The sequence below is a fragment of the Oncorhynchus nerka genome, linkage group LG4, assembly GCF_034236695.1.
Source record: "Oncorhynchus nerka isolate Pitt River linkage group LG4, Oner_Uvic_2.0, whole genome shotgun sequence".
Classification (NCBI taxonomy): domain Eukaryota; kingdom Metazoa; phylum Chordata; class Actinopteri; order Salmoniformes; family Salmonidae; genus Oncorhynchus; species Oncorhynchus nerka.
Window position 1 is genome coordinate 15,309,524 of NC_088399.1, and position 26,517 is coordinate 15,336,040.

The following is a 26,517-nucleotide window of genomic DNA, read 5'->3' on the forward strand; positions in this document are numbered from 1 at the left end:
TACTTCCTACCCCTCATGTCTGTAGTACTTCCCTCTGTTGATAAAATCAAATTGTATTTGTCACATGCGCAGAATACAACAGGTGTAGACACCTTACCGTGAAATGCTTACTTACAAGCCCTTAACCAACAGTTCAATAAATAATAGTAATGTGTCAGTTGTCTTATACCATGGCCCGCTTCTGGTTAATACAATATTATTACACATTATTACAATAGGGGTCCTGGTATGAGTGTAGTCCTGGTATGAGTGTAGTCCTGGTATGAGTGTAGTCCTATGAGTGTAGTCCTGGTATGAGTGTAGTCCTGGTATGAGTGTAGTCAGTCCTACCTGGCAGGAGTTGTCGCTAATACAGCCCGGCTCTACATTCTCAGCATCGGCGGGGAAGTAGACCTCTCCCTCTGAGTTATTTAGTGTGCTGTTCCATGCATCCACGTCCAGATGCGCTCCGTCCAGACGCAGATCCTGCAGGCAGCCCTTGAAGTGTCCCCCCCAGGCCTCAGAGTTTTCCCCCTCCCTGGGGAGACCACCTACGTAGGCCAGGTCCCCACTGTGCACCTCCACCTCGGGAACCTCACCTATTCCGTAGCGCAGGCCGGCGTGCTGGAAGAACACCCGTCCATACTGGACCTCGACGTGTAGAAGTTGCTTTTTGCCGGTGGTCACGACAATGGGTGCCGTCAGTGGGTGGCTTTCGGGGACGGAGCTGACCAGGACTCTCCCCATGCCCAGGAAAACATTAAAGTAGGCCTCGCCCTCTTCTCCGTCCTCTCCAGGTCGCCTCAGCTGGAAGAGCAGGCCATCGGGCTTCAGAGACCGCAGGAAGAAGGAGACGCTGAAGTTGGCGCCGTGATCAGTGCCAATGTCATAGGCACTGTAGCTCAAGGTTTCCTCATGGCTGTATGTCCAGGAGGGGAACTCTGTCAGAACAGATAAAAGGAAATAAATACAAACTTAAACCAGAGGAATAAACCATGTGTACCTGGCCTGGCCATAGAAAGACTTTAGGTAACACTTTATTTGGATAGTCAGTAACATTTGAACTAACTATCTACTAACCCTAGCCCTAAACCCTTATCCTAATCCTAACCTTAACCTTAGCAAGCAGTTGGTTGTCAACAGATAGTTTGTTGATAGTATGACCATCTGTAAAGCATCTACCGTTGGACTATCCGGGCAATCCAAATAAATTGTAACCAAACCTTAGGGCAAATTACTAATCAAAAAGTGAAGACAAATATCTTAGAAAAAGTACTTTGATGAAGTGAGCTAGTGCTCTTGGAATTGCAAATGAGGTTAATTAGAAAACGGTCTGGATGGAATTTTCTAAATGTATGTCTTTCTCAGAAGACTGTATTATCAGATACATTGTTGGAAGGTAAATGTTGCTTACCATCGGCGCAGCTGTGACCGTGGTAGGGCCGGTAGCAGTCGCAGCGGTGGCTGATCCACAGGTCCACACAGTGGCCTTGCCCGGAGCAGGGGTCAGGTTCGCACCACTCTGTCTTGCTACAGCCTAGCTCCATCTCATTGGCCTGCTCCTCTGGAAGGTTCTGGGGCAGGATGTCCTTGAAGTCGATCAGCAGGTCCTCCACACACCCCACAAACCCGTGGCCACTCTTCGTGTGCTCCAGCAACTCTCCGGGGGCACCGCCCACGTAGACGTGACCGAACGCCTCAGAGGGAACGAAGTGTGGCCCGTTGGGACCACCATCCTTCACCGTGCACCCTTCGCTGTCGCATCCTGGACCTTTCAGGTTAAAAACCAGCCCTTCCTCTTCGTTCACGTACACGTCAGCGTCGTGCCAGTCTCCATCACTGACCAGCCCAGAGAATGCAACCTCCAGCTCGGCATCCTCCGAGAAGGCCTTGGCGCGAAGACCTCCACCCACAATCTCCAGCAAGAGGTGGCTGTCAGCATCGCCACGGTAGAAGAGCACCATGTCGGGCAAGGTGGTGCGAAAGCGTAACCGGACTCCCTTCCCGTGGTGGTGGTGCTCGGCATGCCTCCGTCTCCTCCTCTCTTCCACTTCCAGGGTGACCATGATAAGGACGAAGCCCGGACTGGAGAATGAGAAGGTGGTGGGTGTGGAGCAGAGCTCACCGTAGAAGCCGTGGGGGCAGAGACAGGTGTGGCCATGCTCTTCCTCTTCCAGCCACGGGTGGCAGGTGGCGCCATTCTGGCATTCTTGATCCACACAGCCCAGGAGCTGGATGCCGCAGTGGTGGCCACCCCAGGGCAGCTTGTCAGGCTCAGCCTCAGGACAGTGGCAGATGTAGCTGGCCACGCCGTCCTCGCACCATGCACCATTCAGACATGGCTGGCTCTCGCACTCATCAATGTTGATTTCGCAAATTTCCCCTGAAAATGCAATGCACTATTTCAGTCAGACTTTTGAAGATCTATCTACCTAGAATTGAATCTACAGATCAGTCCATTCTTCTGATATGATAAAAACAGCACAAGGATATACACTGAGTGTACAAAACATTATGAACACCTTCCTAATATTGAGTCCCCCTCTTTTGCCCTCAGATCAACCTCAATTCGTTGGGCATGGATGGTGTTGAAAGCATTTCACAGGTATGTTGGCTCATGTTGACTCCAATGCTTCCCACAGTTGTGTCCTTTGGGTGGTGGACAATTGGAAACTGTTGAGCATGAGAAAACCCAGTAGCGTTACAGTTCTTCACAAAAAAAGGTGTGCCTGGCACCTAGTAACATACCCCGTTCAAAGGCAGTTCAATCTTTTGTCTTGCTCATTCACCCTCTGAATGTTACACATACACAATCCATTTCTGAATTGTCTCAAGGTTTTAAAATCCTCCTTTAACCTGTCTCCTCCCCTTTATCTACACTGACTGAAGTGGATTTAACAAGTGACATCAAATAAGGGATCATAGACTGACCAGGTGAGTCCAGGAGAAAGCTGTGTCATGGAAAGAGCAGGTGTTCCTAATGTTTTGTACAGTCAGTGTCGATAATACTGTCCTGACGTAATGATGTACATAAGTATACAGAGTTTTTGAAAACCTTACCCATAAATCCTTCTGGACATAAACAGGTGTAGCCATTCACCTGATCCTCACAAGAGCCTCTATTCTGGCAGGGTTCAGACTCACACTCATCAATGTTCACGGAACAGTTCTCTCCTGGAAAGAGACAAAGAAACAACACCAACAACCTTATTCTCTGTCTGTGTGAAATGGCCAAAACAATTCAAAAAAGTAACCAACCTTAAATTTGCTCCTGTGCAACGTTCAATGTTAGCAAAACCCCTCTCCTTTCATTGGACTGCGTCTCACCTGCGAACCCGGGTGGACATTGGCACAGGTATCCGGCAGCGTCGGCGAACCTGAACTCCCAGTCCATCTCCCAGTGGGATGTGTCGGAACGCTCGAAACACTCGCCGTCGTTTTCACATGGCTGCTCAGCACACTCATCAATGTCCATCTCACAGTTCTCCCCCTCATAACCTAGGATAACCAATGACATGGAAATAAACTGTATGTAGTACTGTTCACTCAAAGCCTAAACAAACTGCACTACTAGTAGACCATTATGACACCACCCTCTTTCACTCTCCAGTCGTCTGACAGCATGAACAACTGCACCTACTCCAGACATGAACAACTGTACCTACTCCAGACATGAACAACTGCACCTACTCCAGACATGAACAACTGTTCCTACTCCAGACATGGACAGCTGTACCTACTCCAGACATGGACAGCTGTACCTACTCCAGACATGAACAACTGTTCCTACTCCAGACATGGACAGCTGTACCTACTCCAGACATGGACAGCTGTACCTACTCCAGACATGAACAACTGTACCTACTCCAGACATGAACAACTGTTCCTACTCCAGACATGGACAGCTGTACCTACTCCAGACATGGACAACTGTACCTACTCCAGACATGGACAACTGTACCTACTCCAGACATGGACAGCTATACCTACTCCAGACATGGACAGCTGTACCTACTCCAGACATGGACAGCTGTACCTACTCCAGACATGGACAACTGTACCTACTCCAGACATGGACAGCTATACCTACTCCAGACATGAACTACTGTACCTACTCCAGACATGGACAACCGCAGCACCATATCAGTTTAGTGTTTGTCTTTTTAACCCTGTTTGACAACATTTCTGCAAATGTGGTGGGCAATGGTAAGGTGCCCATACCAGGCCAGCAGAGACAGGTATACTCTTTGACTCCCTCCAGGCAGGTGGCGCCGTGCTGACACGGGTCAGACGCACACTCAGGGATGTCCTCCTCACAGTGGTCACCCAGGAAGCCTGTGTCCTCACAGTCACACTCATAGCTGTAGGAAAGGAAGTCTGGGTCAGTTGCAATTGCTACATTGACATTCAACAAAGCAAATAGGCCAAATACAGATTAATGCAAAAAATGTAACAGATGGATGATTGAGATAAAGCTCACACACATACACATGGTAAAACACACTCTACACACACATACACATGGTAAGACACACTCTACACACATACTCATGGTAAGACACACTCTACACACATACACATGGTAAAACACACTCTACACACACATACACATGGTAAGACACACTCTACACACATACACATGGTAAGACACTCTACACACACATACACATGGTAAGACACACTCTACACACACATACACATGGTAAGACACACTCTACACACATACACATGGTAAGACACACTCTACACACACACACACACACATGATAAGACACTCTACACACATACACATGGTAAGACACACTCTACACACATACACATGGTAAGACACACTACACACATACACATGGTAAGACACACTCTACACACACACACACACATGATAAGACACTCTACACACATACACATGGTAAGACACACTCTACACACACATACACATGGTAAGACACACTACACACACATACACATGGTAAGACACAATCTACACACACATACACATGGTAAGACACACTCTACACACATACACATGGTAAAACACACTCTACACACACATACACATGGTAAGACACACTCTACACACATACACATGGTAAGACACTCTACACACACATACACATGGTAAGACACACTCTACACACACATACACATGGTAAGACACACTCTACACACATACACATGGTAAGACACACTCTACACACACACACACACACATGATAAGACACTCTACACACATACACATGGTAAGACACACTCTACACACATACACATGGTAAGACACACTACACACATACACATGGTAAGACACACTCTACACACACACACACACATGATAAGACACTCTACACACATACACATGGTAAGACACACTCTACACACACATACACATGGTAAGACACACTACACACACATACACATGGTAAGACACAATCTACACACACATACACATGGTAAGACACACTCTACACACATACACATGGTAAGACACACTACACACACATACTCATGGTAAGACACACTCTACACACACATACTCATGGTAAGACACACTCTACACACACATACACATAATAAGACACTCTACACACACATAGACATGGTAAGACACACTCTACACACACATACACATGGTAAGACACACTCTACACACACATACACATGGTAAGACACACTACACACACACATACACATAGACATGGTAAGACACACTCTACACACACATACACATGGTAAGACACACTCTACACACACATACACATGGTAAGACACACTCTACACACACATACACATGGTAACACACACTCTACACACACATACACATGGTAAGACACACTACACACACATACACATAGACATGGTAAGACACACTCTACACACACATACACATGGTAAGACACACTCTACACACACATACACATGGTAAGACACACTACACACACACATGATAAGACACTCTACACACACACATATACATGGTAAGACACACTACACACACATACACATGGTAAGACACTCTACACACACATACACATGGTACGACACACTACACACACATACACATGGTAAGACACTCTACACATACACACACATAGACATGGTAAGACACACTCTACACACATGCACATGGTAAGACACACTACACACACATACACATGGTAAGACACTCTACACACACATACACATGGTAAGACACACTACACACACATACACATGGTAAGACACTCTACACACACACACACATAGACATGGTAAGACACACTCTACACACACATACACATGGTAAGACACACTACACACACACATAGACATGGTAAGACACACTCTACACACACATACACATGGTAAGACACACTCTACACACACATGGTAAGACACACTACACACACACATGATAAGACACTCTACACACACACATATACATGGTAAGACACACTACACACACATACACATGGTAAGACACACTACACACACATACACATGGTAAGACACTCTACACACACACACACATAGACATGGTAAGACACACTCTACACACACACACACACGGTAAGACACACTCTACACACATGCACATGGTAAGACACACTACACACACATACACATGGTAAGACACTCTACACACACATACACATGGTAAGACACACTACACACACATACACATGGTAAGACACTACACACACACACACATAGACATGGTAAGACACACTCTACACACACATACACATGGTAAGACACACTCTACACACACATACACATGGTAAGACACACTACACACACACATACACATAGACATGGTAAGACACACTCTACACAACATACACATGGTAAGACACACTCTACACACACATACACATGGTAAGACACACTACACACACACATACACATACACATGGTAAGACACACTCTACACACACATACACATGGTAAGACACACTCTACACACACATACACATGGTAAGACACACTCTACACACACATACACATGGTAAGACACACTCTACACACACATACACATGGTAAGACACACTACACACACACATGATAAGACACTCTACACACACACATATACATGGTAAGACACACTACACACACATACACATGGTAAGACACTCTACACACACATACACATGGTAAGACACACTACACACACATACACATGGTAAGACAATCTACACACACACACACATAGACATGGTAAGGCACACTCTACACACATACACACACGGTAAGACACACTCTACACACATGCACATGGTAAGACACACTACACACACATACACATGGTAAGACACTCTACACACACATACACATGGTAAGACACACTACACACACATACACATGGTAAGACACTCTACACACACACACACATAGACATGGTAAGACACACTCTACACACACATACACATGGTAAGACACACTCTACACACACATACACATGGTAAGACACACTCTACACACACATACACATGGTAAGACACACTCTACACACACATACACATGGTAAGACACACTCTACACACACATACACATGGTAGGACACACTACACACACACATACACATAGACATGGTAAGACACACTCTACACACATACACATGGTAAGACACACTCTACACACACATACACATGGTAAGACACACTCTACACACACATACACATGGTAAGACACACTACACACACACATGATAAGACACTCTACACACACACATATACATGGTAAGACACACTACACACACATACACATGGTAAGACACTCTACACACACATACACATGGTACGACACACTACACACACATACACATGGTAAGACACTCTACACACACACACACATAGACATGGTAAGACACACTCTACACACACACACACACACACGGTAAGACACACTCTACACACATGCACATGGTAAGACACACTACACACACATACACATGGTAAGACACTCTACACACACATACACATGGTAAGACACACTACACACACATACACATGGTAAGACACTCTACACACACACACACATAGACATGGTAAGACACACTCTACACACACATACACATGGTAAGACACACTACACACACACATACACATAGACATGGTAAGACACACTCTACACACACATACACATGGTAAGACACACTCTACACACACATACACATGGTAAGACACACTCTACACACACATACACATGGTAAGACACACTACACACACACATGATAAGACACTCTACACACACACATATACATGGTAAGACACACTACACACACATACACATGGTAAGACACACTACACACACATACACATGGTAAGACACTCTACACACACACACACATAGACATGGTAAGACACACTCTACACACACACACACACGGTAAGACACACTCTACACACATGCACATGGTAAGACACACTACACACACATACACATGGTAAGACACTCTACACACACACACACATAGACATGGTAAGACACACTCTACACACACATACACATGGTAAGACACACTACACACACACATACACATAGACATGGTAAGACACACTCTACACACACATACACATGGTAAGACACACTCTACACACACATACACATGGTAAGACACACTCTACACACACATACACATGGTAAGACACACTACACACACACATGATAAGACACTCTACACACACACATATACATGGTAAGACACACTACACACACATACACATGGTAAGACACACTACACACACATACACATGGTAAGACACTCTACACACACACACACATAGACATGGTAAGACACACTCTACACACACACACACACGGTAAGACACACTCTACACACATGCACATGGTAAGACACACTACACACACATACACATGGTAAGACACTACACACACATACACATGGTAAGACACTCTACACACACATACACATGGTAAGACACACTCTACACACACATACACATGGTAAGACACACTACACACATGTACACATGGATTTTGTATTGTAGATCATATGTGGTAGTAGAGTTGTGGCCTGAGGGCAGACACTTAATGTGTTGTGAAAAGTGTTATGGAATGTGATGTCATGTAATATTCTAACTTGTATATAACTGCCTTAATGTTGATGGACCCCAGGAAGAATAGCTGCTGCCTTGACAGGAACTAATGGGGATCCCTAATAAACCCCAGGAAGAGTATCTGCTGCCTTGGCAGGAACTAATGGGGATCCCTAATAAACCCCAGGAAGAGTATCTGCTGCCTTGACAGGAACTAATGGGGATCCCTAATAAACCCCAGGAAGAGTATCTGCTGCCTTGGCAGGAACTAATGGGGATCCCTAATAAACCCCAGGAAGAGTATCTGCTGACTTGACAGGAACTAATGGGGATCCCTAATAAACCCCAGGAAGAGTAGCTGCTGCCTTGACAGGAACTAATGGGGATCCCTAATAAACCCCAGGAAGAGTATCTGCTGCCTTGGCAGGAACTAATGGGGATCCCTAATAAACCCCAGGAAGAGTATCTGCTGCCTTGGCAGGAACTAATGGGGATCCCTAATAAACCCCAGGAAGAGTATCTGCTGCCTTGGCAGGAACTAATGGGGATCCCTAATATACCCCAGGAAGAGTATCTGCTGCCTTGACAGGAACTAATGGGGATCCCTAATAAACCCCAGGAAGAGTAGCTGCTGCCTTGGCAGGAACTAATGGGGATCCCTAATATACCCCAGGAAGAGTATCTGCTGCCTTGACAGGAACTAATGGGGATCCCTAATAAACCCCAGGAAGAGTATCTGCTGCCTTGGCAGGAACTAATGGGGATCCCTAATATACCCCAGGAAGAGTATCTGCTGCCTTGACAGGAACTAATGGGGATCCCTAATAAACCCCAGGAAGAGTAGCTGCTGCCTTGGCAGGAACTAATGGGGATCCCTAATATACCCCAGGAAGAGTATCTGCTGCCTTGACAGGAACTAATGGGGATCCCTAATAAACCCCAGGAAGAGTATCTGCTGCCTTGATAGGAACTAATGGGGATCCCTAATAAACCCCAGGAAGAGTATCTGCTGCCTTGACAGGAACTAATGGGGATCCATAATAAACCCCAGGAAGAGTAGCTGCTGCCTTGACAGGAACTAATGGGGATCCCTAATAAACCCCAGGAAGAGTATCTGCTGCCTTGGCAGGAACTAATGGGGATCCCTAATAAACCCCAGGAAGAGTATCTGCTGCCTTGACAGGAACTAATGGGGATCCATAATAAACCCCAGGAAGAGTAGCTCATGCCTTGGCAGGAACTAATGGGGATCCCTAATAAACCCCAGGAAGAGTAGCTGCTGCCTTGACAGGAACTAATAGGGATCCATAATAAACCCCAGGAAGAGTAGCTGCTGCCTTGGCAGGAACTAATGGGGATCCCTAATAAACCCCAGGAAGAGTAGCTGCTGCCTTGGCAGGAACTAATGGGGATCCATAATAAACCCCAGGAAGAGTAGCTGCTGCCTTGGCAGGAACTAATGGGGATCCATAATAAATACAAATAATGTCCTGTCTTAATGTGAGGGGCTTAAGCTCACCAAAACGGCAGTCAGGCCCCAAAGTAATTTAAGGACAGGATTTGTGTCTGTCTGGTGGGGCAATCCTAAAAGCCTTGGGCAGTTACCTGTCCACCTTGTCCTGACAGATAGCCCCATTTAGGCAGGGATCGCTGGCACACTCGTCAATGTCCACTTCGCAGTCTGTGCCCTCGAACCCAGGCAGACACTCACAGGAGTAGAGACCAAGGAGGTCATGGCAGGTGGCTCCGTTGCGGCACGGGTTGGACTCGCACTCATCTATCTCCACCTCACAATTCACTCCTGTGAGAGGTAGAGCAAAAATAATCTGAGAATGTGATGAATGAGAAACAAACCATCTCCGAGTGGGAGTCAGTGAGGAACTGTACATCATGTACTAGGAGGGGGACATATCTTCCACAGACTGCACCATTGCATCTCATCTACATCAAGTCAACTTGTCCGTAGATCCTCTCTGTTCTTATGACAATACTGAAAGAAACACGAGCTAAATCAATTGTAAATTGTAAATGCAAGATAATCATATTTGTACTCTGGTGTTTGCTTCTCTAGCTATAAATAGTCAGTAGCATGGAATCTGCTTGTTGATGCCTCTAGATAGCTCAAGTGATAATGTAAAAATGCCTCAGTTGCCCGTCTCAACCCTTTCCTTGAAAATCTCCCTCGTCACTGATATGCTGACAAAGGAATGCATTAGTGCTGACTCTTCCCACCCCATTAGAGATAAGCATGAAGCCCTGAGACACAGACCAGACCTGCTGAGAAAAGAAAGGAGTGTATGAAATGAAGTGTACAAGTTGTGGAGTGTTTTCTCTCACTCAACGGGAGACCTATCTACAGGGGCCAATATCCACAGGGGCCAATATCCACAGGGGCCAAGCTGAAGATAAGACTAGAGATCTGAATCCAACATCTTACTCTCTGTACTTAAAATGCTTATAATTCTCTGTTTATCAAGAACCAAATGTACACTTAAAGGTGCAGTTAGTAAGATGACAACAACAAGACAAGATTAGCATAATTATTCATCTCTGCCAAGCCTCATTATTGGGTCTGCACAATTTGTACTGTTCTTTGTGGCACGAATGCACACCCTCGTTGGTTAATAGGAAATCATCCTGTTGTTAATGATGATGTCAGCTTTAATGTGAAAACATTCTGGCATGGTGAATGTACTAATATGAGATACCTAAATCTTGCAGATACATTATGTCCAGAAACATTAAAAAGCATCAGAGCATCAGATATCCCTGGACACTGGAGGAAATGTTAGGTGAGAGACAGTGAGTTGTGGCTGATACAGGGTTACGGAAATGGTTGGAAAATTACACTTAATTCGAGACTGAATGAGTACAAACACAACACTCCTGTGGGCAGAGGAGTGAGTGTTGAAAAGGCAGAACAACGTACCTGTAAACCCTACGAGGCACTGGCATTTATACCGGTCCTTCTCGTTGATACAGGTCCCATTATTCTCGCAGGGCCGCGAGGCGCACTCATTGATGTCGATCTCGCAATTATAGCCCTGGAAGCCTGGCACACAGAAACAGTGAAACTCGGCCACGCCGTCCATGCAGATAGCGCCGTTCTGGCAAGGATGGGACGCACACTCATCCACATCCTCTTCACAATGCTCCCCGTCAAACCCCCGTGCACAGTGACACTCAAACCCCTCCTGTAACAGTATACAAGTCCCATTGTTCAGACACGGCTCGTCGATGCAGTCGGGCACCTGCTCTTCACAGTCCTCTCCTCCGTAGCCGGGTGGACATCGGCAGAAGTACCTGTTGACCTGGTCGATGCACTCTGTGTGGGGAAAAGAGCAAGGGTTGCTATGGCACTCGTCCACTTCCTCAGTGCAGTTGTCCCCAGTAAATCCTTCGGGGCAGACACAGTGGTACTCGGACGTGCCAGGGGTGCTGGTGCAGTCTGAGCAGGGGGCAAAGGAGCAGGCGTTGTAGAGTTCGTCGCAGTCTTTGCCCATGTAGCGGACCTCGTTGCGAGGGGGGCAGAGGCACGCATAGTCGTCCATGGTGTCCACGCAGGTGGCGCCATTCTGGCAGGGCCCGGACAAACACTTGTCACTGGTCGCCGTGCAGAATATCCCTGAGGAGAAGAAAAGGAGAGGCTTATTGTTGTGCAAAATGGACAGTTTACCCTAATACAGTCAAGATGCCCTGACAAGTCATCACAACTTTGTGTATTTATCACATCACATTTGGTGTGTTCACACAAGAGAGTCCTTTACATTTTTTGGAGGGAAAAGTGGGTTGTTGTTTAGTATGATGTTAATGGACTTATGCCATATTTCTATAACAACATCCTATGTGGGTGACGCCGGTACATCTCTGAATGTCTCCCAGATATCTACACCGTGTGAGCCAGGTGCTTGCACAATGTTGTTTTGTTGAGTGCCACTCTAAGCCGATTCACAACCAGCTTTGGTCCAGATTTGTAGGCTATTGGTTCTGACACAAAAACATTGGCAAAAAATGTTATGAAGTTGTAAACATCGATAGTCTACTGCACTACTCTGCTAGAAGTTCATAGTTGGAGGTATTTTAGTTGTGTTTCTTTGGGGCTGTTCAGCAGCTGTAAAACGTCTCACCCCCGTGCTGCAATGAAAAAGAGCACAATCAAACTTAGTGATGCGAAAGGCTTCCTCTGCTAGATGTTTGTACTTTATCAAGAAGCACATAACATCATTTGAAACAAAGAAACTGTCCAATAATTTTGTCAACAACATCTCGTAAACACTTATAATGTATTACTATTTAGCATTTGAGTGTCTCTAACATTTAGCCACCTGGTTAGATGGTGGACAAATAGCAGTGCCAACTTAGTGAACCGTAGCCAACGTTAGTAGGTCCCTCTGTGCTAATCCTGATATGTGTATTCACCCTGACATTTCCTTTCATCTTCTCCTCCCTTAATTCGAAAGGACAAATCGTGTAGGAGAGAGTCCTGGAGCAACTGTAGAGTTCATGGCCTCTTTCGCACTAGACGCCCAGTGCTAAACTAAAGTTATGAAAACCCTCCACGCACTACAAAGTATTTTTCTGTTGGTTTTGCGTAGCTAGTTTAGTGCTCATTGACAGATTGTTAACAATGGGCATCTGGGGTGTCTCACGTCCTAATCTTTCCTGTCACTCCCAAAGGGAATGATGACCACCCCTAGATCACCACAACAAAGTCTGAAAATATTTTCCCTCGTAGCTTGTAGGCCTAGAATCCAGAGGACTCTCAACTGAGCAAGGAAAAAAAGAGAGAGTGCCATCTAGCTAACATTTACCTTGTTTGTTTAGTAATTGCTATGGTAAAGCTAAAACAAAAGTTTCCCGAGGAACCTTTTAGGAGAGACCAATGCACTGGGTAAAGGCATACAGGGGATTCCAGGGAGCGGAGAAGTGTCTTGACGGAATTCCAGCCACGAACCCTTGAAGGTAGAGCAGATAAGATGCAGATCAGATGCATGGTCTGCAGACTATCAAGTGTCCACTCGACAGGTGAGGTTTATGGGGTGGATAACTACGAGTTAGCACGCTAGGTTAACTTCTCCAGGTCGTTAGCTTGGCACAACCTGATCCCATAGCACCTCTCTCTCATTTAACACTTCAGCGCTCACATTTGCTCTCAGGAAGTGTGTCAGGGAGCTCTGACTCAATTGATTCTAATCCATGTTTACTACAAAGTAAATGATGTTAATTTACACATGCAGTTTGTTACGAAGCACATGTCATTGACCGTTGATGTTTTTTCACTGATCATGTAATTACCACACGGATACAAACAGTTTAAATATATTTTTATGATCACAATCACTATCAAAACTCAACTATGGCAGTGAGTAACTTGACTGTCATAAAGTTAGAGTCGCTTATGTTTTTCATAGAAAATGGGGTAAAAAAAAAAATGTGCAACACTGAATGTATTGTGCTCGAGCCCTCTCTAGCCAGACCCGGTGCCCTCTGTAGGTACATGGAGCTGAACCACAGGAGGCTGCTGAGGGGAAGACGGAACATAATAATGGCTGGTGTTTCATGTGTTTGATAACATTCCACTCCAGCCATTACAACTACCCGTCCTCCCTAATTAAGGTGCCACCAACCTCCTGTGAACTGAATAGAGCAGGACGCTTTTGGGAGGAGGAGGGGGGATTTTCTGTCCATCCGCTATCTCCCTGCACCGGCCAATTGTGTGAGCCCAGTGTGGAATCAGTCCACATTCCACAGATTGAACAGACCCCCATCCCCCACCTCTAACGTCCACCCCACCATCCCAAACGACCTCCCCCCACCACCACCGTCCACCCCACCATCCCAAATCCACCCTCACATCCATCCCCCACACTTTGATCAGTGTTCTGTTCCGAAATTCTCATTGGAGCGGAAGATATTAACGATGAAGGGAGTAGACAGAGAGAGTGAGGGAGGGAGGGAGGGGGTTAGGGAGGGAGAGATGGGGTTAGGGAGGGAGGGAGGGGGTTAGGGAGGGAGGGAGGGAGGGGTTTGGGAGGGAGGGAGGGAGGGCGGAATGGGGTTAGGGAGGGAGGGATGGGGTTAGGGAGGGAGGGAGGGATGGGGTTAGGGAGAGAGGGAGGGATGGGGTTAGGGAGAGAGGGAGGGATGGGGTTAGGGAGAGAGGGAGGGATGGGGTTAGGGAGAGAGGGAGGGATGGGGTTAAGGAGGGAGGGAGGGATGGGGTTAGGGAGAGAGGGAGGGATGGGGTTAAGGAGGGAGGGAGGGATGGGGTTAGGGAGAGAGGGAGGGATGGGGTTAAGGAGGGAGGGAGGGATGGGGTTAGGGAGGGAGGGAGGGAGGGATGGGGTTAGGGAGAGAGGGAGGGATGGGGTAGGGAGGGAGGGAGGGATGGGGTTAGGGAGGGAGGGAGGGAGGGATGGGGTTAGGGAGGGAGGGATGGGGTTAGGGAGAGGAGGGATGGGGTTAGGGAGGGAGGGAGGGAGGGATGGGGGGGAGGGAGGGAGGGAGGGATGGGGTTAGGGAGGGAGGGATGGGGTTAGGGAGAGGAGGGATGGGGTTAGGGAGGGAGGGAGGGAGGGATGGGGTTAGGGAGGGAGGGAGGGATGGGGTTAGGGAGGGAGGGAGGGAGGTAGGGATGGAGGGAGGGAGGGAGGGATGGGGTTAGGGAGGGAGGGAGGGAGGGATGGGGTTAGGGAGGGAGGGAGGGATGGGGTTAGGGAGGGAGGGAGGGAGGGATGGTTAGGGAGGGAGGGAAGAATGTTGCAGACACTGTTGGTGTGGCGCATGGTCCAAGAGATTGACCTCATCTCTCACACACAGCATTAGTGATGTTGGCCAGGTTTTCCTTTGGGACAGAGACATGTAGGGTCATAGGTAGACCAATCCGACAACGTTTGGCTAGGAGCACGGTTGGCTACGAGCACGGTTGGCTAGGAGCACGGTTGGAAACGCTTTCCACCGTCGGTCGTCTTATAGCTGTGTCTGACAGATGGCCTTGGACATAAGCTCTTAACACCCCTGGACCTGTCACTGTCACCGGTACAGATTGACGGACATCATCAGACACAGAGAGAGCCCTGGGCATCTTAGTGTAGGAGCACTGATCTAGGATCAGTTTGGCCCATCTTTTCGATCATATGGGACAGGGAGGACCTGATCAGCACTCCTACTCTGGGATACTTTATGAATACAGGCCCTGTTCCCTGCCATGACCACAGGGCCCCTCATTTGGAGGTGACATCAACTCCCTGACCACGTGTGTGAAAACGGCGACCGTCTGCGACGACCACTGACCCCTTCATCACACCCCTCTAAGCCAAACCCACAGCGCAAGGGCGACACTTGTGATTGACCAAAGAAAAGAGAAATGGGAATAAGTTCTTCCAGTTTTTTTCAGGAATCAAGTAAAGTCAGTTAGTTAGGTAGTGCCCGTCAGTTGTTATTCAGTTATTCAATTTCTTTCACTGTATTGAAAACAAGGTATTAGAGGCAGCTATTCAGAAACACATGGAGTGGAAAGAGTCACTTTGGAATATGACCACCATGCCTTAGACTCACCCTACTGAAACTAAGTCACCATGATGGCTTTGCCAAAATGTCCATCAGTCTAGGTATATCTAGGTGCACCCTGTGTATCAGTTAGGGTGGCCCCACCCTCAGCAGGTTCGGTAACAACCAGATGCATCCGGTTTTCGGGGGAAAGAGAGCCTGTGACGCAAATTCCACTTTTGGACGTTAACAAGGTGACACGCCATCTTAACTCCTCCTCCACATTTACTGGATTGGTTGAACAGTGCAGAAAATAACCTCCACCGACAGGACCAGAAAGAGAGAAATGCTTGCTATGTTAGGTTAGGTTGGATCTGATACTAAGAGAGATTGTTTGGCAAGGACTGAGAACTAAGGATACGCTTACACAGGCATCCCAATTCTGATGAATTGCCCGATTATTGGCAAAGATCTGATCTGATTGGTCAAAAGACCAATTAGTGGCAAAAAATATCAGAATTGGGCTGACTGTGTAAACACAGCTAGAGATTGTTTGCAAAAACATCAGAGTGGTGATGTAATCACTTTGGAAAGAGTTTTTGTCTGTGATTGGAGCAAGTTCTTTTCCCGAAGTTCTGTCTGTGATTATTGAAATTTCTGTTCCCCAACCTAGCAGTATGGGAATCCATAACTTAGACACCATAACATAGGGGAACAGGTTATCCATAGTATGTTTTCTGAAATACAAACCTCATTTGACAATGGAACCTCAATGTGATGGAGTCCATGATAAAGTCTCCCATTGTGAGGTCATCTAATCAAAGTCAGAGAGTTACTTTCAGGCCAAGAGAAATCCCTTGATCAGCTTGTCAACTAGTTGAACGCTCTGTCACAACAGCCAGAGCTTATGGCTTGATCTGAAGCAGAGAGACATCTACAAAAGAATAGCAAGCAAGCTCAGTGTGTGCAGGCAGTATGCTGAACAGTGTCTAAAAGGTTCTAACGAGACTCAAAGAGAAGCCTCAGGGTGCTTCCTGGGGTCTCTGCAGGCTATTGTGTTTTTCATTCATTCAACTGTCTCGAACAGCCACACACACTCATTTACACACACTCACACACCTGCCACCGGCGACCCTTGGATACTGGAAAGCAGCCAGGAATTCCTTTATTGTGCGTGCATGTGTGTGTGCCCAACCCTGAATCCGGGAAAGGGACTGGCAAACACATGACTCCCCCCAAAACTCGGAGTAGGGTTGCCATGGCAGCCTAAAAGTTATGCAGGGGGCTTAGGGAGGGCCAGCGACCTCCCCTGACCTCCTCCTCCAACTCTCCTGTTGGTGAGGGATGCTGGGATAGGGTGGTAGCAGTGATGGGGTAAGAAAGATGGAGGGTAATGGGGTAAGAAAGATGGAGGGTAAAGCCAAGCTGTTTAACCTCACTCTCCCCTCACCTCACGCTGTGGCCCACTCATGGAGGAACACTTTGCTGGCTCGCCAGAAGGCAGGTTGTCACATCTCATTTCAGTTTTAAAGGTGCATGGAGCTTGCTGTGTTTGTAGGAACTCAGAGGATTACAGTGGGGCTTTTGGCGGGTTTTAGCTGCATGGCAAATCCCTTTAGAGAGCAGGCGGAGTATAAAAACTTGTAGACTTAGTCCGTAGTCTCCCGTTGAGGTGAAAAGTAGCATGGTAAAGGAAAAAAAAGGTCCCAAAGTTGGACTTCGTTGCACAGAAAAGATCACATTTCTCTATGCCCATGAGAAGGAATTTAGGTCATTCGTTTTTTTATTTCAGAAGTTTGGAACCAAAACAATTAAGATTCTGTAGTACACAATTAAGACATTTTTCATGCATTATGCTCAAAGCACTAATTGTGATAATGATGATAGTCACACTGACTGGGTAATTACAGCTGTATAATGGAGGATTGTGATAAGATTGAACACTGTTCTCTTCGGGACCTGGGAGAGCCACACCATGTGTTCTGTTTCCTCCCAGCCCAGTGCTTTAACATAATGATCAGTTCAATCAGGACTCTCCAGAACCAGGAAGGAAGACCCTGAGATTGGTGATGAATGTTACCCTGGGCATCCATGCCCCATGCACCTTTTCCTCGAATGCACATGATATTAACATCTTACATCTCATGTACCTGTTATTTAATGTTAAATCTTATCTCGAACAGTAAGAATATGGCCCTCTACATGGGTAGGAACATGTCATTTGTTTACAGTATGCTCTGTGAATCAGTATCAGTATTGTACATATTGAAATATTGTCAGCCCCTTCAATTTAGCCTGGAGTGAACCAGAAATGGGCTTAGCCTCCCAGTGAGCAGTGAAGCTGTACCGGACATAAAATAAATGACTGAAATGTGGAAATAAATTTACCAGAAATGAGAACGGGCTAAGTAGACAACCCTGACATACACCCTTTTAAAAATTGTACCCTTTTTTCCACTCCACCATCTTCAACTCTCCTTAGAGGCAGGTCAGATAGCCTTTCTGACCTTGAGAGCGTTTCTCTGGTCTTAATCTCTCCCGACTGATTTCGGCCAATCCCCTTGCTCCTCTAAGCTCCTGATAGCAGGATACCTGAGCAGATTATCACTGAGAGGCTCTCTGCATGTTCTCACTTCTCACTTCTCACTTCACACACACATGTTCTACATACACATTACATAACAATGCCCGCATATACCCACACTTACGCATGTACACAAATATATTCTGTATGTATACTCACAACTTCAAGCTCTATGCATGTACACAGGTTACGTATTCTCACAACTTTAAGTACTATTCATGTACACAGGTATATACATATTCTCAAAACTTCAAGTACTGTGCATGCACACAGGTATATACTTATTCTCACAACTTCAAGTACTATGCATGTACACACTCTCTATCTCTACGTAAGCATGTAGACAAATAAATATCCTCAAAATGCACACGCTCATACACCAGTCAAACTTGCGCTGTATGCACACATAAACACACATACAGGTAGACAGACACAAAAGTATACTAAAGTGTTGACTGTGATTTGAGCCCCGGATTTGGACTTTTCACCGAACTTACCAAAATAGAATCCACTGGTCCATGATGGCAAACAAAGGAAGTAATCCACAGATTCAAATAAAAATAGGCATGAAAGGAACAATCTGTAGTTTCATTTCTGGTTCAAATTTGTAGCAAGTGTAGTGCACCGTTTGGCTTAAATATACTTAATTTAGTTTTTGTGTGTGTCTGTGTTCTTGTACTGACTCAATATAGATGACTGGACCTGACTCACTATTTTTATTTTAACAGTGGGTTAACTGCCTTGTTCAGGGGCAGAATGACAGATTTTTACCTTGCAACCTTTCGGTTACTAGTCCAAAGCTCTAACCACTAGGCTACCTGCCGCCCCGACCATAGATGACTGGTTCTGACTCACTATAGACAACTGGTCCTAACTCACTATAGACGACTGGTTCTGACTCACTGTAGACGACTGGTTCTGACTCACTATAGATGACTGGTCCTGACTCACTATAGATGACTGGTCCTGACTCACTGTAGATGACTGGTCCTGACTCACTATAGATGACTGGTCCTGACTCACTATAGATGACAGGTCCTGACTCACTGTAGATGACTGGTCCTGACTCACTATAGATGACTGGTCCTGACTCACTATAGATGACAGGTCCTGACTCACTATAGAGGACAGGTCCTAACTTACTATAGATGATGGTCCTGACTCACATTCTGACTCACTATAGATGACTGGTCCTGACTCACTATAGATGACTGGTTCTGACTCACTGTAGATGACTGGTTCTGACTCACTGTAGATGGCCTGTACAGACTCACTATAGATGACTGGTTCTGACTCACTATAGATGACAGGTCCTGACTCACTATAGATGACAGGTCCTGACTTACTATAGATGATGGTCCTGACTCACAATCTGACTCACTATAGATGACTGGTACTGACTCACTATAGATGACTGGTACTGACTCACTATAGATTACTTGTTTTGCCTCACTATAGATGACTGGTACTGACTCACTATAGATGACTGGTCCTGACTCACTATAGATGACTGGTCCTGACTCACTATAGATGACTGGTCCTGACTCACTATAGATGACTGGTACTGACTCACTATAGATGACTGGTCCTGACTCACTATAGACGACGGGTTCTGACTCACTGTAGACGACTGGTTCTGACTCACTGTAGACGACTTGTTCTGACTAACTATAGATGACTGGTTCTGACTCACTATAGATGACTGGTCCTGACTCATTATAGATGACTGGTTCTGACTCACTATAGATGACTGGTCCTAACTCACTACGGATGACTGGTCCTGACTTACTATAGATGACTGGTACTGACTCACTATAGATGACTGGTACTGACTCACTATAGATGACTGGTACTGACTCACTATAGATGACTGGTACTGACTCACTATAGATGATGGTCCTGACTCACTGACTACTATAGATGACTGGTACTGACTCACTATAGATTACTCACTATAGATGACTGGTCCTGACTCACTATAGATGACTGGTCCTGATGACTCACACTATAGATGACAGGTCCTGACTTAGATGATGGTCCTGACTCACATTCTGACTACTATAGATGACTGGTACTGACTCACTATAGATTACTTGTTTTGCCTCACTATAGATGACTGGTCCTGACTCACTATAGATGACTGGTCCTGACTCACTATAGATGACTGGTACTGACTCACTATAGATGACTGGTACTGACTCACTACAGATGACTGGGCCTGACTCACTACAGATGACTGGTACTGACTCACTATAGATGACTGGTTCTGACTCACTATAGATGACAGGTCCTGACTTACTATAGATGATGGTCCTGACTCACATTCTGACTCACTATAGATGACTGGTACTGACTCACTATATATGACTGGTACTGACTCACTATAGATTACTTGTTTTGCCTCACTATAGATGACTGGGCCTGACTCACTATAGATGACTGGGCCTGACTCACTATAGACGACTTGTTCTGACTCACTATAGATGACTGGTTCTGACTCACTGTAGATGACTTGTTTTGCCACACTATAGATGACTGGGCCTGACTCACTATAGATGACTGGGCCTGACTCACTATAGATGACAGGTCCTAACTCACTACAGATGACTGGTCCTGACTTACTATAGATGATGGTCCTGACTCATATTCTGACTCACTATAGATGACTGGTACTGACTCACTATAGATTACTTGTTTTGCCTCACTATAGATGACTGGTCCTGACTCACTATAGATGACTGGTCCTGACTCACTATAGATGACTGGTCCTGACTCACTATAGATGACTGGTACTGACTCACTATAGATGACTGGTACTGACTCACTATAGATGACTGGTCCTGACTCACTATAGATGACTAGTCCTGACTCACTATAGATGACTGGTCCTGACTCACTATAGATGACTGGTCCTGACTCACTATAGATGACTGGTCCTGACTCACTATAGATGACTGGTCCTGACTCACTATAGATGACTGGTCCTGACTCACTATAGACGACGGGTTCTGACTCACTGTAGACGACTGGTTCTGACTCACTATAGACGACTTGTTCTGACTAACTATAGACGACTGGTTCTGACTCACTATAGATGACTGGTCCTGACTCATTATAGGTGACTGGTTCTGACTCACTATAGATGACTGGTACTGACTCACTATAGATGACTGGTACTGACTCACTATAGATGATGGTCCTGACTCACATTCTGACTACTATAGATGACTGGTACTGACTCACTATAGATGACTGGTACTGACTCACTATAGATGACTTGTTTTGCCACACTATAGATGACTGGGCCTGACTCACTACAGATGACTGGGCCTGACTCACTATAGATGACTGGGCCTGACTCACTATAGATGACTGGGCCTGACTCACTACAGATGATTTGGCCTGACTCACTATAGATTACTGGTACAGACTCATGTTTACCTGCACCTGATACTGCACACACACACTGAAAGGGAGGCTCCTCTGGGGGCGGCCAGACTTGACAGCCGTCTCCCACACCTGCCTCCACTCTCCACTCAGCAGCTCTGATGGACTGCAGGGTCCTAACCTCTCTGCTCAACACCACCCTCCATCTCCCTCTCACACACACATTTCTCCCTCCCCATTCCAGCTTTTTTGCCCAAAACCCCCTACCGCAAGCAAGCATGCACTCTCTAGCACACGCACACACGCACGCACACACACACACACACACACACACACACACACACACACACACACACACACACACACACACACACACACACACACACACACACAGCACCTCCTCATTCAAATCCCCTTCCCAAACACACACTCAATATCCCACACAACCCCTTCTCTCCCACTCCAACCTCTAAAAGAGGGCAAGTCATAGCTAAGACAGTTCACTCTTGTGATGTCACCACCTTCCCTGTTCACTGGTGCTTATCTAACGTAGCTATGCCTTTTATGTCTGTGGAACCTGGCCATGGGCGTGGGATGCCAGTCACTCTGGACTTGGGGGTCAGCAGAGTGTGTGGTGATGACACCTACCTTTCCTCTACCTACACCCACCTTTCCTCTACCTACACCCACCTTTCCTCTACCTACACCCACCTTTCCTCTACCTACACCCACCTTTCCTCTACCTACACCCACCTTTCTTCTACCTACACCCACCTTTCCTCTACCTACACCCACCTTTCCTCTACCTACCTCTCCTCTACCTACACCCACCTCTCCTCTACCTACACCCACCTTTCCTCTACCTACACCTACTTTTCCTATACCTACACCTACCTTTCTTCTACCTACACCCACCTCTCCTCTACCTACACCCACCTTTCCTCTACCTACACCCACATTTCCTCTACCTACACCCACATTTCCTCTACCTACACCCACCTTTCCTCTACCTACACCCACCTCTCCTCTACCTACACCCACCTTTCCTCTACCTACACCCACTTTTCCTATACCTACACCCACTTTTCCTCTACCTACACCCACCTCTCCTCTACCTACACCTACCTTTCCTCTACCTACACCCACCTTTCCTCTACCTACACCTACCTTTCCTCTACCTACACCTACCTTTCATCTACCTACACCCACCTTTCCTCTACCTACACCCACCTTTCCTCTACCTACACCTACTTTTCCTATACCTACACCTACCTTTCTTCTACCTACACCCACCTCTCCTCTACCTACACCCACCTTTCCTCTACCTACACCCACCTTTCCTCTACCTACACCCACATTTCCTCTACCTACACCCACATTTCCTCTACCTACACCCACCTTTCCTCTACCTACACCCACCTCTCCTCTACCTACACCCACCTTTCCTCTACCTACACCCACTTTTCCTATACCTACACCCACTTTTCCTCTACCTACACCCACCTCTCCTCTACCTACACCTACCTTTCCTCTACCTACACCCACCTTTCCTCTACCTACACCTACCTTTCCTCTACCTACACCTACCTTTCATCTACCTACACCCACCTTTCCTCTACCTACACCCACCTTTCCTCTACCTACACCCACCTTTCCTCTACCTACACCCACCTTTCCTCTACCTACACCCACCTTTCCTCTACCTACACCTACCTTTCCTCTACCTACACCCACCTTTCCTCTACCTACACCTACCTTTCCTCTACCTACACCTACCTCTCCTCTACCTACACCTACCTTTCCTCTACCTACACCTACCTTTCCTCTACCTACACCTACCTTTCCTCTACCTACACCTACTTTTCCTCTACCTACACCTACCTTTCCTCTACCTACACCTACCTCTCCTCTACCTACACCTACCTTTCCTCTACCTACACCCACCTTTCCTCTACCTACACCTACCTACACCCACCTTTCCTCTACCTACACCCACCTTTCCTCTACCTACACCTACCTTTCCTCTACCTACACCCACCTTTCCTCTACCTACACCTACCTACACCTACCTTTCCTCTACCTACACCCACCTTTCCTCTACCTACACCTACCTCTCCTCTACCTACACCCACCTTTCCTCTACCTACACCCACCTTTCCTCTACCTACCTCTCCTCTACCTACACCTACTTTTCCTATACCTACACCCACCTTTCCTCTACCTACACCCACCTTTCCTCTACCTACACCCACCCTTCCTCTACCTACACCTACCTTTCTTCTACCTACACCCACCTTTCCTCTACCTACACCCACCTTTCCTCTACCTACACCCACCTTTCCTCTACCTACACCTACCTTTCCTCTACCTACACCTACTTACTCTCTCCTCTTCTCTCTCCTCTACTCTCTCCTCTACTCCTCTTCTCTCTCCTCTTCCCTCCTCTACTCTCTCCTCTTCCCTCTTCTACTCTCTCCTCTTCTCTCCTCTACTCTCTCCTCTTCTCTCCTTTTCCCTCCTTTACTCTCTCCTCTGCCCTCCTCTACTCTCTCCTCTGCCCTCCTCTACTCTCTCCTCTGCCCTCCTCTACTCTCTCCTCATCCCTCCTCTACTCTCTCCTCATCCCTCCTCTACTCTCTCCTCATCCCTCCTCTACTCTCTCCTCTTCCCTCCTCTACTCCTCTTTACCCTCTTCCCTCCTCTACTCTCTCCTCATCCCTCCTCTACTCTCTCCTCTTCCCTCCTCTACTCTCTCCTCATCCCTCCTCTACTCTCTCCTCATACCTTCTCTACTCTCTCCGCTACTCCTCTTTACCCTCCTCTTCCCTCTCCTCTACTCTCTCCTCTTTACTATCCTCTTCCATCTCCTCTACTCTCTCCTCTTCCCTCTCCTCTTTACTCCCCTCTTCCATCTCCTCTACTCTCTCCTCTTCCCTCTTCACTTTACTCCCCTCCTCTACTCTCTCCTCTTCTCTCCTCTTCCCTCTCCTCTACTCTCTCCTCTTTACTCTCCTCTTCCCTCTCCTCTACTCTCTCCTCATCCCTCCTCTACTCTCTCCTCTTCCCTCCTCTACTCCTCTTTACCCTCCTCTTCCCTCTCCTCTACTCTCTCCTCTTTACTCTCCCCTTCCCTCTCCTCTACTTTTTCCTCTTCCCTCTTCACTTTACTCCCCTCCTCTACTCTCTCCTCTTCTCTCCTCTTCCCTCTCCTCTTTACTCTCTCCTCTTCTCTCTCCTCTACTCTCTCCTCTTCTCTCTCCTCTACTCCTCTTCTCTCTCCTCTTCCCTCCTCTACTCTCTCCTCTTCCCTCCTCTACTCTCTCCTCTTCCCTCCTCTACTCTCTCCTCTATTCGCTCCTCTTCCCTCCTCTTCCCTCCTCTACTCTCTCCTCTCCTCTCTCCTCTTCCCTCCTCTACTCTCTCCTCTTCTCTCTTCTACTCTCTCCTCTTCCCTCTTCTTTACTCTATTCTCTTCTCTCCTCTACTCTCTCCTCTTCCCTCTCCTCTACTCTCTCCTCTTCCCTCCTCTCTACTCTCTCCTCTTCCCTCCTCTTTACTCTCTCCTCTTCCCTCCTCTTTACTCTCTCCTCGTCCCTCCTCTACTCTGTCCTCTTCTCTCTCCTCTTCCCTCCTCTACTCTCTTCTCCTGTTCATTTCTCCCAACTCTCTACCCACTGGGCACAGATGTCACTTCAACGTCTATTTTTTATTTTCATTTGGTTAAGTTGTCAACTAACGTGAAATCAACAAACAATTTCACCATGACATTGGATTTAGTTTACAAGTTCTGCGACAAATATGAAATTCCCCTAAGTTGAGGAATCCAATCAGTTTTCCACGTTGATGCAATGGCATGACATATCATTATTTTGTTTAAATGACGTAGAAACCACATTGATTCAAACATCTTTTGTCCAGTGGGTCTTCTCACTTCAAACAGTTCAAACAGACAGTGGAAAAAGTCAACAGTGTCCAGAACAGCAGCCAGCTCTACCATGGATCTGATCCTGGACCAGGGAGGTTGAGAGGGGGAAAGAAAGACAGGCT

General features: G+C 46.6%; 1 protein-coding gene across 1 annotated transcript in view; it reads right to left on the minus strand.

The window, feature by feature from the left end:
- Positions 1-26,517, minus strand: part of crb2a (crumbs cell polarity complex component 2a) — a 40,096-nt gene that overhangs the window by 5,178 nt on the left and 8,401 nt on the right. The window contains exons 2-8 of the mRNA XM_065017257.1: positions 11,941-12,636; positions 10,617-10,812; positions 4,201-4,340; positions 3,307-3,477; positions 3,040-3,153; positions 1,394-2,362; positions 331-920 (exon numbers count right to left, since the gene is read on the minus strand). Coding sequence (XP_064873329.1) covers positions 331-920; positions 1,394-2,362; positions 3,040-3,153; positions 3,307-3,477; positions 4,201-4,340; positions 10,617-10,812; positions 11,941-12,636 — 2,876 coding nt within the window. The remainder of the gene's footprint in view (positions 1-330; positions 921-1,393; positions 2,363-3,039; positions 3,154-3,306; positions 3,478-4,200; positions 4,341-10,616; positions 10,813-11,940; positions 12,637-26,517) is intronic.